The sequence below is a fragment of the Asparagus officinalis genome, chromosome 8 (assembly GCF_001876935.1).
Source record: "Asparagus officinalis chromosome 8, Aspof.V1, whole genome shotgun sequence".
Lineage (NCBI taxonomy): Eukaryota > Viridiplantae > Streptophyta > Magnoliopsida > Asparagales > Asparagaceae > Asparagus > Asparagus officinalis.
Window position 1 is genome coordinate 114291067 of NC_033801.1, and position 16979 is coordinate 114308045.

General features: G+C 34.7%; 2 protein-coding genes across 2 annotated transcripts in view; both read right to left on the reverse strand.

Moving 5' to 3' along the window:
* LOC109819838 (transcription elongation factor SPT6 homolog) overlaps positions 1 to 3506 on the reverse strand; it is a 9876-nt gene extending 6370 nt beyond the window's left edge. The window contains exons 1-11 of the mRNA XM_020385771.1: positions 3286 to 3506; positions 3114 to 3206; positions 2756 to 2885; positions 2582 to 2669; positions 1940 to 2096; positions 1711 to 1843; positions 1372 to 1633; positions 1087 to 1284; positions 862 to 969; positions 180 to 566; positions 1 to 101 (exon numbers count right to left, since the gene is read on the reverse strand). Coding sequence (XP_020241360.1) covers positions 1 to 101; positions 180 to 566; positions 862 to 969; positions 1087 to 1284; positions 1372 to 1633; positions 1711 to 1843; positions 1940 to 2096; positions 2582 to 2669; positions 2756 to 2885; positions 3114 to 3206; positions 3286 to 3319 — 1691 coding nt within the window. The 5' untranslated portion in view covers positions 3320 to 3506. The remainder of the gene's footprint in view (positions 102 to 179; positions 567 to 861; positions 970 to 1086; positions 1285 to 1371; positions 1634 to 1710; positions 1844 to 1939; positions 2097 to 2581; positions 2670 to 2755; positions 2886 to 3113; positions 3207 to 3285) is intronic.
* On the reverse strand, positions 5812 to 15147 carry LOC109819996 (uncharacterized endoplasmic reticulum membrane protein C16E8.02). Its single transcript, XM_020386028.1, has 4 exons — positions 14526 to 15147; positions 6420 to 6482; positions 6245 to 6316; positions 5812 to 6171 (listed from the first exon to the last, which is right to left on the reverse strand). Exons 1-4 carry the CDS (start codon positions 14859 to 14861, stop codon positions 6055 to 6057), a joined length of 588 nt encoding a protein of 195 aa, XP_020241617.1. The 5' UTR covers positions 14862 to 15147; the 3' UTR covers positions 5812 to 6054.

Consider the following 16979-nt stretch of genomic DNA (forward strand, 5'->3'; position numbering starts at 1 on the left):
CGAGCACCTTTAAGCACATCTTCTGGAGTCTCAAACATAGCACATGTAAAATTTGCAGCTACTTCCTCAGGAGTTTCAGTTCCATCTTTCAAGTCCGAACTCTATAATAAAAATGAAACGAAGGAAATTAGTTTCATTCAGAAGATGACATGAGATACGCAGACGAAAAAAGCACTCACTGTTGTCTCCTTCATTAAATGTGACCCAAGTTGCTCAGAGCTATACCCAAACTTGTTAGCAACTTCCCACAGTCCAGCCTTATAACAAGTACTATATAATGATTTTCGCATTGGCCTTTTAAATTGCCCTTCCTCCACCTCAACTTCACCAGGAGGGAAATGCAAATTGAACTTGGCATCAACATCATCAACCTCTCTTTCAGAATTTGCATTCTTGAGAACCTTAATGATAGACTCGAAAATTTTCTGATTCAATTCAAGTCTCGATTCATCATCTATTCTTCGAGCTTCCTCATCAAATCGCTTGTTGTAATACATCTGGAGAGCAATCTTCCTCTTCTGAAGGAGTAACCACTTTTTGTCCAAATTATGAACAGTCCAGAGCAACTGAAAAAAATATATAGTGATTCGTCAGCACTCAATATAAATCAGTTGCCAATGAGGCCTGTCACTGGTAAGTGAGGGCTCAGTTTATAGGAGCTCCCAAGTATAAGACCAAGCCATTCACCGAAAACAAATGCACATGCAAACAGCAGATACATATGCATACAATCTATTTGTATATACAAATATACAGCATACAGATTGACATAAATATTACATCTACAGTATAAAGAAATCAGTTCGTCATCAAGCATAATTTCAGTTGGAATATCATAACAGGTAATAGACCAACATATACCTTATGCCACTGTATTCTAGGTGTTTCTTCTCCACCCACTGACGACTCATCTGAATCCTTCAACAGACTAAGGCATAGCTCCTTCCGATACATGGCAATGAAAGGAAGCTGAAGTAGTAAAAAGAGAAAGCATAAGAGCCATGCATGTTTTAAAGAAACGTGAATAGAAGAATGTAACAAGAAAATGCTTGTATATTTCCATGAAGATATCCAAATTCTCCTTACATCTAATTTCTGCCCATGCATCATTGTCAAGACACGTCCAATGTCATCTTTATCAATTTCTTTCTCTTTGATCGCCTGCATTTCTGCAACTTGAGGTGGAATGGCAGCAGCAGCAAGTAACTGGTTGTGTATCCATTCACTCTCCTCTTCTATACTTGTATCATCTATTAGAGGAGACCCGGTAACTTCTTCGGACAACTGCAAGTACGAGACAATTTTGAAACTTAATTGTAGAAGCCAAAGCATAATATACTCTCACATAAATTGTTCGAACGCTGAGAATACCTGAATCCTCTCGGGAACATCTGTCTCCCTGATTTTATCATCCTTATGTGTCATGTACTTCTCCGAAAGAATGAAAGGCTCAAACTCATCTTCCAACCTCTTCTCCCCAAGACCACCAGCATCACTAGCAGCCCTTGCAATGCCTTGCTTGCGCAGCATCAAGAGCTCGTCAACATCCCCAAATATTTCATGAGCTTCCTGAAGTGCACTTGATGAAACGCCCGGTGCTTGTCGCACTTTCCTTTTCTTGATCTTCTTCTTCCTATAATAACCGCCTTGTGTAAGGAGACATTTACCATGATAACTTCATTAATAGTGAAGATAATTAGTAGCTCTTACCTCACAACTGCACCATCTTCATCAACATCTTCCTCATCAACGATAAAGTCAGCCATCTCATCATCTTCACCAATCTCTTCATCCTCCTCTTCCTGTTGCTCCTGTTCTTCAGCAATATCCTCCAGTGGTACGCCTGGAGGAAAACATACATTGAACTTTTAGAAACCAAAAAACATAATCAAATCACAACACAAAGCCTAAAGAGCAAAGTGGAAAGATAGATAATTGCCTTCATCATCACCAAACAAACTGCGTTTAAGTTTTTCCTCAGCTGTCCTCTGGCCACCATGGTTGTACTTATCGAATTCTTCTTCATCAGAAAACCCAGGCCTCTCCTCTCCCTCAGCACCTCTTCCTGCCTTCTTCAAGCGCTTAAACTTGCTTCCCTGTCATATTTACAAGCAAGCATGAGTGCAACTTGAACCCACATCTAAAAGATGAAAAAAGATAAAGCAAAAACATGACAGGAAAAGAAAACCAAACGAAAGCATTTCATTATGTCAATCAAACCCAACATAAAAGATTAAACTATAGCAATCACTAACATAAAAATGTATTTGTAGCAGTGGGTGTTTACAGACCATATACCCAATAATATTTTCAGAGGATTGTATTCCTAACACCCAATAAATGATGCAACTCTAGAAAATATCAACACCAAAAAACGCAGCAAAAAAAAAATCTAGCTACTCGTTGTTCATATAGAATATAATCTATTCGTGAAACTAAAATAACCACAAAATGGAAGAAACTGTAAAACTAAAATGGAAGTACCTAATTAGTGCCTAAAACCTTGAATATTCATTGTTTACATAGTGATTGCATTCCATCAAACTATAACAAACATAGAAATAAAGTGAAAGGAACTTACGGGTTTTGGCCGATGAAAACCAGTTATATTATTATCCTCAAGCAACTCATAATCATCTTCATCAAGCTCGTAGTTTCTCTCCGACTCTCTGATCAATACAAACACATACATGATTACTTTAAAAAAATCCCCAAAACATCAGAAACACTAATTAATTAGATTAACTGTTATAACCTTTTCTTCTTCTTCTTTTTCCTATGTCTCTCTCCGTCACTATCATCCTTCTTCCCATCTTCTTCATCTTCCTCCACTTCTTCTTCATCATCCACTATGAAGTCATCTTTCTCATATTCATCTTGACCCTCTGCAAATAAAACAAAAAAAACAATGGAAAACAAAAAAATGTCAATAGAAACTAATGTCAACTCTTAGAAACCTCAAAAAGGTTCAACATTTTTAGGGTAACCTACAGAAAAGCACCCTGAGGTTTGCATGATTGGCAAATCATCCATATGAATATACAAACTTTAGGGGATTTTAGTCAATTGTACAAACAAAAAGGGGGTATTTGAAATTTCCCCAATTTTTTTACCTTCATCTTCTTCATCATCGTCTTCGTCATCTCTCTCATCGACCTCGACGGCTTCTTTCTCTTCTCGACCGTCCTCTTCCTCTTCAATCTCGTCTGCACAAAAATTCGAGATAAAATAATAAAAGTTCGAAAATATTGCAATGTATCGATGGATATGAGAACAATAATTGACCTTCGTCATCGGAGACCACAGTTCTTCCTCCCATTTCGAAGATACAAAGGAAAACCTAACCCTAACTTCGACTTTAGACTAGTTCAAACCCTAGATTCGATAGCAATCGAATACAAGTGGGGATTTGGATTAGGGTTTCAGAAATCGCAAAACCCTAGCCCTCGATCGTGACGAAGGGAGCAATATTAGGGGAAAATTGAGGAGAAATTTGCACTCGAGGTCGAGGGGAACAACATTTAATAGTAGGCTTCGCCCTTTCCATATATTGTTATTATCTACAGATGGAATTTTATTTGTATGATAAGTTTAGAACTTGATTACCCCTATAGTGGCGAAGTTGTTAATAATTATATTGTCCGGGGCTATATAGGGATTTGGTCCGTAAGTGAAGCACCTAGTGGCAGATTTTGTCGTACTCGTGCTGTAAATTCCTTTTCACTCAATTGGAGTTTCTTTTTCTCGAACTAGAATTTCTGTAAATTTCAATTTCAAACCTATTAATTTTTTTAAAAAAATAATATTTACAATTTGTTAGGGACTCTTTTTTTAAGGTTTGACAAGAGCACTTTCTCATTATCCATACCTGGAGCGAGGCTAAGGGGCACCATCCGATGTACAATATTAAGCATTTTAAGAAATTATTTTTTTTAGGGTACTATTCAAGAGAGACGAACCTGAGTTATTGGAGTACTGCTCTTAATCAGCTTATAGAAATAACAAATAAGTATAACATAATGGGCTTAGTTATTTTCATTCACTATGCTATTAGTTATTATTTCATTTCATATCTTGTCAGCAACTCCTTTTGTTTCCTGATACATTTTTTGCTTTCTTCTCCCTAGTACTAGTTAATTTGCTGCGAAAATGAAATAGAAGCAAATGTTGCAACAACAAATGCCACATACAACATTTTTTGTAAGAAATGAACTTCACATTCGATGTTTGGATATCTGCAATTACATTGTAGGAAAATGTATTTTCAAATACAAGTTTAGTGTTTGATTTAAAAATAATTAGGCAAAAACTATAAACTTTTGTCATATAATGAAACTTGGATGTAGATAGTTTTACTATTTGGATTTAAAAAGATTTTTTATGAGGTGGAATTATTATTTTTAATCCTACAATTTTTCCTCGCACCAAATTGGTTGTATCATTTGTTGTAACTTTTTTTTACAAAATATAAGTCTCTTTACTTTTCCTAATTACAAAGGTGTAAATTAGATAATGTATTTACAAATCTGATTACTCAATTTATATTTGCAACTTGGTTTCCATCCAACTAAACAGACCCAAAGATTTCTATATTTTGCATATGGTGCTTGGTAGTATTGGGGGGTGTTCGTTTCACCAATTTTTTTGGATTTGGTATGGATTATAAGTTTTAAGATCAAAAAGTGAGTTTTATTGTAATTTGGGATTCCATATATGGTGTTTGTTTTAAGAAAATTTTTAGAATATTGAATCCCAAAAGTGCAAAAAATGCCCAATTTTTAGAATTTGCCAAATCCTCTCAATTGGAGAGGGTTTTGATAAATCCCATAAATGAGTGTGCTTACCTCTTAATTGGAGAGGATTTGACAAATCCCAATTTTGTCTTTCTGTAGGAGGTAGCCTCACCAAGATAGCATATTCATCATATTACAAAATATTCGCATTTGATAATGCTACAATTTGAGCTTAAAACAAACAAAATATAACAAATTGTAGTATTCCAAATCCTAAAATATTAATGAAACAAACAACATTTTAGAAAAACCAACCCATAAAAAAACACCTACGGAATTCAAATCCCATGGTGAAATCCATATCCTAAAATTATAGGATTTAAAACAAACACCCCCTTAGAGCAAAAAAGTTTTTTATTTAAAATATCCCCCTCAAATCACAAATCTTTCTAAAAGTGTCCATAAATTATTAATAATTGCTATTTTTATCCCTAAATCATAGATATTCTTAGTCTTACTTGCCATCTAGGGGAGTATAAGAGCATCTCCAAAAGATTCCCCACCTTCTTAAAATACCCAATTTTGGGAAATGTAGAATTATTTTTAGGTCCAACAACTTCTCCATCTCATTCCCTAAAATGGAGATGGAGAAGAAAAAAAGGACTTTCCCCAAATCTACAACATTCTACAAAAAATATTCCTTCTCCAAATTCTTGAAAGTAACATTATCATAAATATCTCACATTCTTCAAAGAAAAAAATATATCTAATACTTCATTGAGTTTTATATTGTTATAATAAAATATCAAACATTTATTTTCTTAATTATTATTGATTATGTAGGATGTTTTATAGTTGTAATAAATGCCTAAACCCCTAAAATGGGGAAGCTGTTGGATTTAGAGCAAAAAAAATTAGAGAATTTAACATTTTGCTTCCCCATTTTAGAGAAATTATGGTGACGCAGTTGGAGATGCTCTAAGGAGCTCACAACACCTGAGCTACTATATATGACATCTGAAGCATTCAAATATGACAAGCAAAACATCCCAAATAGTCTGTAAATTTACACCTATGATCATGAAATCTTTTAACTTCCTTCAGCCCCACATACCACCCCATACATCAAAGAAGTTTCCGTTGTTTTCATTGATACATGATCATCGGTAACTAAAAAGACAAACTGTTTCAAAGCTTAGACAAGCTGTTTCCCCCTTCTCAATACATCATGATATACTAGAGTAAAGCAAACTCAAAAGAGCAACGTCATTTCAAATATATAGGAATAATCTAAGGATTACACATTGAGAGAGCATATAAATTATGAAGCTTTCTTCTGTTTGCTATCTTGCCATTCTTTGCGGTTAGCTTCAATCTTTGCTTTTACACTAGCTTGAAAACCAGGATATGGTTCGTACCCGAAAAAGCTCTGAAGCAACTGAAACTCAATACTAATGTTAGTGAACTTTTATCGATAAGGTATTATACGATTCAGAGGTTCAGATGCTTACCTCTAGAAAAACGAAGAACGGAGCCATTAGAAAAGCTTGAGAAAGGTTGTCCAAAAGTGCTGGTGCTCGCTTCTACAGGAGATGCATAAATCCATTAGACTCCATTTTATAAATGTAAACTGTTCTAAATTATAAATAGTAAGTTTGAAACTAACTATCATAAGGTAGTGGATACCTCAAAAACGCCATGTCCAATAAACTGCCCAGCCCAACAAAATAACTGTGCAGCTACAACAACCTGGACAAAGACATTAAGTTCTACATCAAACATGAAATCTGACGCAATTTAACTGTATTACCCTCTAACATACGTACATTTCTGAAGCGGAGTGCAAAAATTATCAGTCTCTCCTCTGTTTCTTATAGATAGAATATTTATGAATCCGAAAATGTTAGGCCGAAACAAATCAAGTGGTTCTGACAGAATCATCCAGCACCATAGTTGCCCAAATGTAGATAATACTTGTATCCAACACAGAACTGGAAATTTTCTGAAAATACCTAAACCTAAATCTTGATACAAAAATGCATACATACGCTTCACTCACCAAGAGTAAAAATAATGTCCATGTATATTTGTAGATTCTCTAAACACTATAACAAATTCAATACACAATTTATTGCGTTCAGAGATTATCAAATTATAGCCAAATTCATGTAACACAACTCCAATTTGTGTTTCACAAGGAAGGCACTGACACGAAAATTATGAATGTCGTAACACATGAGATCTCAGGATGAACACTTGTCATCTTAGGCATTGCATTGTAGAGAATGGTAGAGCCCTTCAATGAGCAGACCAAGATTCTTAGGGTAAATAAAAGTTAATTATGAAATATCCGCGTGCGCCGTGGGGTGGGGGGTAATTTACATGAACGCAAATTAAACCCCTACTTTACAATTTCCCACACACTAAAATGTCTTCATGTAAAGGTGATCACGAAATGATGTATTTCTAATTATATAGTATATACTGTCATTATGGAAATGACTAATACATTGATGTCATATAAAGAAACAAAGCAAATGTGCTTGAACAATTATTCCATTCCTCAATAGCATGTTTATGTGTTCACTATAATGATGATATTCCCCGGTGTCAATTTTTACGAGAGAAAATTTGAACACCTTTTCAAAATAATAGAGCTATTTAACTATTATAACTAAGTTATAATAAGCTTCTGGAAAAAATACACTTCTGCTAAGAAAATGCCAATGAGTTAGGGAACCAAGGGGTTCAGCTAAATTGAATAAAACAAATACTTGCTAAAGTATACTGCAATTTTCTCTCAGGCAAATGCTCGAACCAGTTAAGGTTTTGCATTAACTTATCGTAAGGGCATTAAAACTGCTGCTATTTCCATACAGGTTGGTCTCAGCATGGAGGTAAAGGACTTCAACAGTCGTACTTGTTAGTGTTTTCTCTAGCCAACGAATAGTAGCTCGGTGATCAAAACTAGGGTCAGGCTGTGGGACTTTCATGATCAACTCCAGTCCACAGCATTTGTTCACAAAAAAGAAAAAAAAATATTGTGTTCTCTTTGGCGTAAGATAACTGATCGTAATCTGCAGAACATATATATTTTAAAAAGAGTGTGATAGCCACGAGAAAACACAACATCTGAAAATTGAAAGGATTATACAATGTACTCAGAAAAATGGCCACCAAAACAAGCTAGCCAGGTTCCTCCCTGTCCATGTACGAAAGCAACTGTTAAATCACGAGTGAAAAAATTAGGGTGATTAAGTTGTCTTTTTAGCACATGTTTTAATGAGATAACATCATATAAGTGTAACATCGAGTCTGTCATTTCATCATTTACTTTCATCCTGGACTACCTACCTCCAGACTCTCCATAACTAACTAAAAAACTGGGGTTGCTTTAGAATTGAACCAGATAAAAGGTAGTTTCGAACTGAACTTGCAAAGAGTTTATGAGAGCAAATCTTAATATTATAATTATATATGATGGTGGGATGTTTTGTACTATAACTTAAATTGAGAATCTTTGCATATGAGAATACATCACATAGAAGGATGAGTATATACTACAATTAGACTTTGTAATTTGCACAAAGTACTTCATCCATCCTCAGATATCAGTGGTGTGTAATTTCTTGTATAAGCATGTAACAAGGTTGGGGAGTGTGGAAAAAGACTAAACATATCTTATATCTTATACTGTTATAAAAATGTGTGGAATGTTAAAACATTTACTTTCGAGAATGCCATCCATTAAACACATACATTTATACAGAAAATACATATACATGCATACATAAATCACACCCTTTCAAATCAACCACATACATACATATATAAACTATACCCCTTCAAATTCTTCTCATAACCACCAATCTTATTAAATCATATTAATTAAAGGCTTTAGACTATAGCATGACTTTTTTTATAGAGACTATAGTACAACTATTGTTTACTAACTTAGATATATTTTATAAACTATAGTACAACTATTATTTACAGTAGTTACATATATTTATTTTGTACTAAACTTTAGATATTAATAAACTTCACATCTATATATAATTATATACATCTAATATATTGTGCACATTATATATAACTTGCAATATTTATACTATAACTTGCAATTTCAGACCCATAAACTCAACCCCGCACCCCCAACCAACCCCAACTCCCTTAGCAAAATGACAAAGTGGGTCCACTCACAAAAAGAGAAAATGGGTGAGAAGAAATATGTAGACAAACATGCAAATAACATTAATACCCTTGTGGCCCAGGATTCCACTTCATTTCATTGTCGACACGGAAGCTCAGTTTATCAATATTCTTGAATGAACAGCAAATGCACATTCAGCTCAAGCTTAATTACCAAATAATGCTCATTAATGACCAAATAAGGCAAAATAAACAGCACAATCACGTTCAGCTCAACACAACCCACTAATTAATACCAAATAGTAACAAATTCTTCAGCTTTCTAATGGTTCAATACATCTTATGTAGACAAACATCTAACCTAAAACAAACACTCTAACCTTTCAACTACATGCATGTTCTCCCACCATAACTTTCTTTCATTATTAATGATAAAAATGATACAAATGGCAGTGTTCCCATCCTACATCATGCCCTCTGTCCTTATCCTAGCCTCCTCTTCATGGCCAAGCCCATCGAACTGCTATAACCAGGTTACAAGTTGCGACAACACAAGTAAATGCTAAGAAAATCATATGTGTTGGGTCCTTTTGTTTTGATGATGATTTACAAACAATTTACTTCTAATGGTGTTTGTCTAGTGTTTGTGTTTTGTATCTATTCTAGGCAAACAATAAATTGGAGGATGGATGGAATCGAGCCTCAACGATCATATCCAATGGAGGTTGGCGGAATAGGGGAGTGAAGCAATGCAATTCAAGTTGAAGATCCAAGTTCAAGCTTCATCCGCAAAGTGTACCAAGAAGAGCTTCTTTGAAGATAACAAGCTTGGGTATATCTAGTTTTAGGTTTTATATTATGTGTGTTAGTACTTTAAGCTCAATTACATACATTTTGGTTTTATAGTTTTCAAGTTTATACAAAAATGAATTTGTGAAAATATTGAATTATTTGTTTATGAACTTCATAAAAATATTTTATATCAATTCATTAAGTCTATAAAATCATTTTATAAAAGTTTCAATATTGTGTTTATGTCAAATGACAAAAACATGTATGTTTAGTTTTCATGTTTTGGACTATTTTGCAAAATGATGATATTTTACAAATGTGAAGTGCAATTCCAAAAATTCTTTTTGTAACATGTTTATAAATATTTCGCAAAGTTTTATAATTTTTGGAATTTATTTGTTATTTTTAAAGACACTTTAAAAATCAGTTTTTCAGTTTTAAACAGGCTGATAATGTATTATCAGTCGACTGATCAGTCGACTGATGATTTCAGTCGACTGATGAATGTGCCTGGAATCTTCATTTTCTTTCTGTTTTGTTTCAGTCGACTGATCAGTCGACTGATGTGTCGACCGATGACCTGTTTATAGTTTCCAAATTTTTAGTTTTTTGACCAGTTTACAAAATAAATTATTTCTCTCAAATGGGAAATGATATTTACAAAATTCTTTCTCTAACATGTTCACATACATGTTTAAAAACTTTCCTCAAAATTTCATGAATTTTGAAGTTGATTTACTATGTCAAATTGATTTTTCAAAGTCGGGTGTTTCAGCAGTTTTCAGAAACCGTAATATCTGTGTTCAAACAATTATTTATCTCAACTAGGAAGTGATATTTCAGAAATTCTTTCTCTAACATGTTTATCTACATGTTTAGATTCTTCCCTAAAAAATTTATGGTTTTTAGATTTGATTTACTATTTTTACTTTATTTTACAAAGCCAGATATACAAAATTTCAGAACTCTGAAACTGTCTGTTTTCTTCTGGTCGACTGATGAGGTCATCAGTCGAATGATGAACAGTATCAGTCGACCGACGACATCATAACGGCTAGTTTTTCCAGATTTTCATGTTTTCGTTATTGTCTTTTTGCTTGGTTTTTTTGGGTTTTTTGGCTTTATTTCTTGATCCTATATATACCCCTTGCCCTCTAACATTCTAAATTAATTAAGAAAAGTTTTAAAAAAGGTTTAACAAGTTTAAAGGGTGTTTAGTGTTTGTTTAAAGTTTGAGTTTTGAGTTTTAAGTTTGTGAAGCAATTTTCACAAGAGTTAGAAGAGATCATCCTTTGGTGTTTGAGTTTCAACTCATCTCTCTCTCTCTTGTCATCTAGAGAAGTTTTTCTAAACTCTTATCTAGCTATTTATTTGTTTGATTTTTATTTCTATAAGCTAGAACTCATTTGCGTTTAGATTTATTTTGATTATACTCATTGTTCACACACAACCTATCGAGCTTATTGTATTTGCATAGATAGTATTATTTGGGGTTGTGGGATTGTGACTTTGAGTGTGGGCTTAATTGTATTCTCATCCATAGTAGAAAACAACCATTGTTATAGAGTGCTTAATTGTGAGGATTCACCTTGTAATACACTAGTACACCAAGAGGAGTGTGTGGTAAGAGACCGGATCGTCTCAAGAGGAGTGGGGTAAGTGGTAATGCCTAGACTAGAGAGAGGTTGTAATTCCTAATACTTGAGGGAGACACGGGCTAGAGACCAACACTTGAGGTGGTAGTTAGTATAGTTACATTGTGAGATTGTGAACGTTGATCGGTGAGCGTTGAAAACCCGATATTGTGTGGTGTAAACGTTTTCGGGTGATCGTTGAAAACCCGGAGTGATAGTGGAATTCTCCCCGGGAGTGGGAAGCGGAGACGTAGGACGGAAGGTCCGAACTCCATGATCACATTGTGTGTTTGCATTGTTTATTTGTGCACTATCACTCTTGTTTGTTTATTGTTTATTTTACCCTTGTGTTAGTTTATATATCCTTGCTCATATCTTGTTGAATATCATTCTTGCTAGAATATATTGTTAATTAGTTTTAAATTGGTATAAATCGGATTAGATTAGCATAAACCCTATTCACCCCCCCCCCTCTAGGGTTCTTTCCTAGTGGCATTAGGATACTTTCAATATGGAGCTTAAATCCTACAAGGGCGAAGACCTACCTAAACCTACGCTACTGTCCAGTCATTCGAGCTATTCAACATAAGTGTTAGAACATGGAAACAATGTTGCGGCTTTACTGCTGATCAGGAGGCTGGTACATATACTTAGGGACTTACCGTCATACTGAGTCGTTTGGGTTTTTATCCGCCTCTTTCGGAACCTTCAAGCATGCCCGCTGCTTGTGAGCCGGATGGTAAAAAAGTTAAAAAGATTGATTAATAATTGTTTGTTAGGGTGTAGAGAGTGTTGCTGGAAAATGTGGTCTTTTTAGTTGAGCAAATGTAGTTTTTGTTCATCGCTATGATTGGCTTAATATGCATTAGCATGGAACTCTGTTTGCTTTCATATTACAAATAATTTGGATTTTCATGCTAATGCCAATGAGTTACGAAAACATAGATACAGAAGTAATGTAATTCAAGAGAAATTATCTCATATTTTGTGTAATTTGCAGTACTAAATAAAAAAAATTAATATAGTTACTAATTAGTATTTGCTCTTTCGATTTAGTTTGAACTTGGATTAACAACTAAATGTCTCTTGAGCCTAGCTCGATTCCTCGCAAAAATTACCCCTTGAAAGTTGAGAGCAATCAGCTGATTTGGATGCAATTTGGACGACATAAAAAATAATTATTACAATTTTTGTAGCAAATCCACATGATATGAAAACCATTGTTATTGCAATTTTATTTCTTTAGATATACAAAGAACTGCATCTTTAAAAATATGAAAAATTGCAATAACTATATAATAATTAGTTTAATACATGAACAAATCTCATTAGTCAAACAAGTATTTAGAGTTTTAATTATTTGAAACATAAAACAAGTATGTCCGCATGCAATGCACGTGCACTATACTAGACTGCTACAAATGCTGTTGAATAGGTTTTGAAGATTTGCAAGCTATTTGGTTTCCATAAACCTGCAAATAGATACCTCTTTTGTTTGATTTTCACCTATCTAATTATAATCTATACCTGAAGTACACATATAAGATGTCCAAGCATATTCTCACATATCCGTGAGAGGGTAGAGGATTTCATCATTCCTTATTATTCTAAGCATAAAATTGACATATCAGACTTACTAGAGGAATCACACACGATCGCAAAGGTCAGAGAAACAGGTAAATTAAGACCACATATGTGCGATGCTAGTGAAAAAAAAATGTCTTATAAGAATCAACACTGCATCTTCATGCAACCTGTAAAGTATCAGATTACAGGGTTCGAGTATGCAAGCTACTCAGCTACTCGGAGATAATGTTACGAGAGTGCAAGCTTAGTATGGTATTAACTTCGATCTAAGGGCAAGGAAAATTGATTTAAGGTGATGCTAGCTTGTTTTACATGAGAAGTACGCTACAGAAACAACATCACGTAACCATATGCTTAACAAACAAAACATCATGTCCCCATCAACAGATTAACATGCAGATGGACCAACGTTCTGTGAACTATTAAAGATAAAATTCACATGAAATTTTTCTATGATCTAAGTCATTAGCCATATATTTTGCGCAATAGCGAAAGAGGCATATGCCCACTATGAGAACGAGATATAATAAGTAACTTAAGAACTCTAATTTTTCAGCATCCTAGAGAACAAATACCAGAGGACAATGAAGATGTCATGATAAAATGATAAGTCAATGATAAATATAGAGATTGTTGCTAATTAGATGAGCAAACAACTCACAGGCTTACCAACTTTTAGGATTCTAGAGATCAAGGGTTGTATGGATCGTATAAAATAACAATTGCAGTTGTGAATGCAATTAGCAACATGCATTTCTAGTTACAACCGCAATTAGTTGTTTTGCTGTAACTATGGTCTCTTTACATTGCAGCTGCAAAACTAAGCACTTTTTTGCCAAAGAAAAAAAAAAGTTCCAGTCAATTTGGTTGCTAGGACATCTCAAAAAGTGAATATTTTTACAATTACAGCAACTTGAGTTGCATCTAAACAACATATGCAACTGTAACTAAAACTGTGTTTTGGAAATGGCAACTGCAGTTGTAATGATAAGTTTCAGCGTATCAAACAGATTGTCAGCAATGTGCACATGATTTTTATTTTTATTTTTTATTTTTTATTTACAAATAGGATGGAGGTCACACGTGGGAACTAATCTACTTATCTAAAAAGTTGTAGAAAATTATATGAGGGGGGGAAAGATGCAGGCCAATAATACATAGGATTGCAGTCATAGATATTAATGTCAGGTATTGGATTTGGCATATATCACATGTAACAGTAAGATTTAATCATATATCCAATTAGTCAGTACAGCTAAAATACCCTTTTTCTCCAGTTCAACTGGTACAAGTACCCTTTTCAGTACCCAACTCAAAAACAGGATATAATACAAATAATCAGCACCTAATTCATATCATTCATCTCGGAACCCAAACCAAATCTTACCGAATGAATTGAAATCAAATATAACAAAATAAAACCAATACCTTCAATCATATCTCCTATTAATTACTACAACTAAAACCCATCTTCCCCGGTTAAACAAGTATAAGTACCCTCTTTACTAAAAAATTTACCAACTGCTAAATAATAGAAGATGACAAACAATCATTACCCAATTCAAATGATTGATCAAATCAGAACCCAAATCAAATCAAATCGAATATAACAAAACAGAACCAATACCTTCCATGCGAGAGAGAACCCAGCGCTGGCAGCAAGCAGATCAGCTCCAACCCAACAAAGAATACAAAGGAAACCAGCCAAAGATCCCGCCTTGGCATCCATAAGCACATAGAAGAAAGCGTAGAGGAGGGCTAAGAAAAAGCCGAAGTTGAGGCCCAAATCAAGGCCCAAAGGGAGACTAAGGACGAACAGAGGAGGAGTGAAGTGCCATAGAATTAGCGAAGTGAAGAAGAGGGGCCAAACGAAGAGCATATGGATGAGGATGTTCGTCGGGTTGCTGTGGTAAGCTCCATAGAAAGCAAAGTGATGCTCTAAATCGAACAATCCTTTCCCCATGAGATTGAGATTGAGATTGAGATTGAGATCAGAAGGTTAATGGGTTTGATGAGAACAAGAAAACCCACAGAGAAAAAGATGGGTTTGATGAGGGATTCGATAGATTATGCAAGAAAAAATGGTGGGTTTGGTGAGAAATGTGAAAAGAGGGAGAAAGAAGAGTACTTTTCTTTAAATTCAACTGTTGTTGCTTGAAATTTGAAGGAGACTGCAAAAGTAGTGGTTGGACTAATATTTGGTACTTCTATTCAAACTATAATATTAAGTTTGATTTCGATGATAATCTTTAAACTAAAAAAAATCTCCAAAAAAGTCGTCAGATAAAAAACTTTATTTTTTCCCCCTTGTCTTCTTTTCAATGGGCGACGCAAGCCAAGGTAAGATCCAACCAAATTGCCTTGCTCCGAAGGGCTTGTTCAGATTAGAGGTAATGGGAGGTAAGAGAAAATATGGACACATTAATCTTGTTTAGAAATTCATTTAAGATAGATAACGAAAAGAAAATTAAGGTAATGGATGGTGAAAATATTTTGAGTTTTTGTTTCCCCTCAAATTGGGAGGGGGAGGAAACTCTTTAAAAAGAGAATATTACATAAAAATAACTTTATTTTTAGACGAAGATGATATCTAAAGAGGTGAAAGAACATATAAGGCGTTCACGTCAGGAACAAATTTTGTTGCAAAATTCATTATAATTGTTTATCGATTACAATGAATACAAAAGAGCAAGTTTCATGCTTTGTAAAACTACTCTTTACAACAAACAAAAAAAAAATCAAATTACAATGCTCCTTAGAAACACACGCATGATCGTTTTGGATCGATGTTTGCGTGAGATCTTTGTCTGTGCCAGGGGTGCGTTAGCTCATGGACCACCGAATCACAGATTCAGATTGAACCGTGAAGGCTATTTGGGAATTATTGTTTCGTTTAGAAGTAAGAAAAAGGAAGTGAATATCTTATCGATGTAAGATAAACACTCTTCTTAAGATCAAGTCAAAGCTTAGATCTCAAGAATCATAAGAACTCTGAAAAAAGCTTGCACTTGATGAAGACTCTCTCTTTCTTGCTTGGAATTCACCAAATTGCTCAAGTCTCTCTGCTTAATCTGCTCAAAAATGCTCCGTTCTCGTCAGTGATGGTCATAGGTGAGTATTTATAGCCCCTAGGAACTATAATTGAAGTCAGAAGTTGAAAAAAAGGTGTGTCAAAGAGCTCCTATTTCCGAGACAGTTGTAACTGTCTCGGAAGCGTGGTTGATTTTCCATTTCCGAGACAGTTAGAACTGTCTCGGAAGCATGCTTCATTTTATAGCCATTTTGTAACTGCTTTTCCCGCCTTTAAATGCCATGATTTCTGCAGATATGAGCGTGATTTTCGCTTGTAACGTCCTCCTCATGTTCACGCATGATCTCTAACATTTATGGAGCCACGTGGAATGCACAAATCTCGAGAAAATCGTCATCTGTATCACTTTAGCTTCCGAGACAGTTGTAAGTGTTTCGGAAGCTATAGTCTTCCTCATATGTTCCGAGACAGTTGCAACTGTCTCAAAAACTGTGGGTTCCCTTCATGCTTCCGAGATAGTTGTATGTGTCTCGGAAGCTATAAGCTTCCTCGTAGTTTCCGAGATAATTGTAACTGTCTCGGAAATTGTGAGTTCCTCTTATGCTTCTGAGATATGTTTTGCGTCTTGAAACTTGCGTGATGTGCTTCTTGTGCATTCTTTAGTTGATCTTTAGCTTTGGATGATTATCTGCGATGTAGATGGTGATGTTTATCACCTTCTCTCTATCTTAGGCTACGTATGATAATCTATAGGTAATTTTTTGTCACATACAAATACCCCCTCCAAAGTATTTCAGCCTCAATCTTTTACAGAGGAGTCTGGAATACTTTGGATGTGATACACTCCTACTTTGATTCATTGACTTCTCCATATTTCAGTATATTCAGTTTTTATCGAATAACTAAAATTTTCTCGGTGTTGCGTTTATTGCTTGACCATTGTAGAAATCTTGATCTGAAGCTGTTGTGTTGATTGCTGAATTTAGCTCGTGTCATTGAATCGACGATGAACTACTCATCCTGTTCGGAAGTTCTTATCTGAATTATGAA

What these genes read in the sequence shown, in the direction of transcription:
- LOC109819996 (XM_020386028.1), bottom strand. Translation starts at nt 14,861, where the DNA reads ATGGGGAAAGGATTGTTCGATTTAGAGCATCACTTTGCTTTCTATGGA. An exon ending in TTGGACATGGCGTTTTTGAG is followed by an intron (nt 6,317 to 6,419) that starts GTATCCACTACC and finishes CATCTCCTGTAG; the next exon opens with AAGCGAGCACCAGCACTTTT. An exon ending in CGTTCTTCGTTTTTCTAGAG is followed by an intron (nt 6,172 to 6,244) that starts GTAAGCATCTGA and finishes ATTGAGTTTCAG; the next exon opens with TTGCTTCAGAGCTTTTTCGG.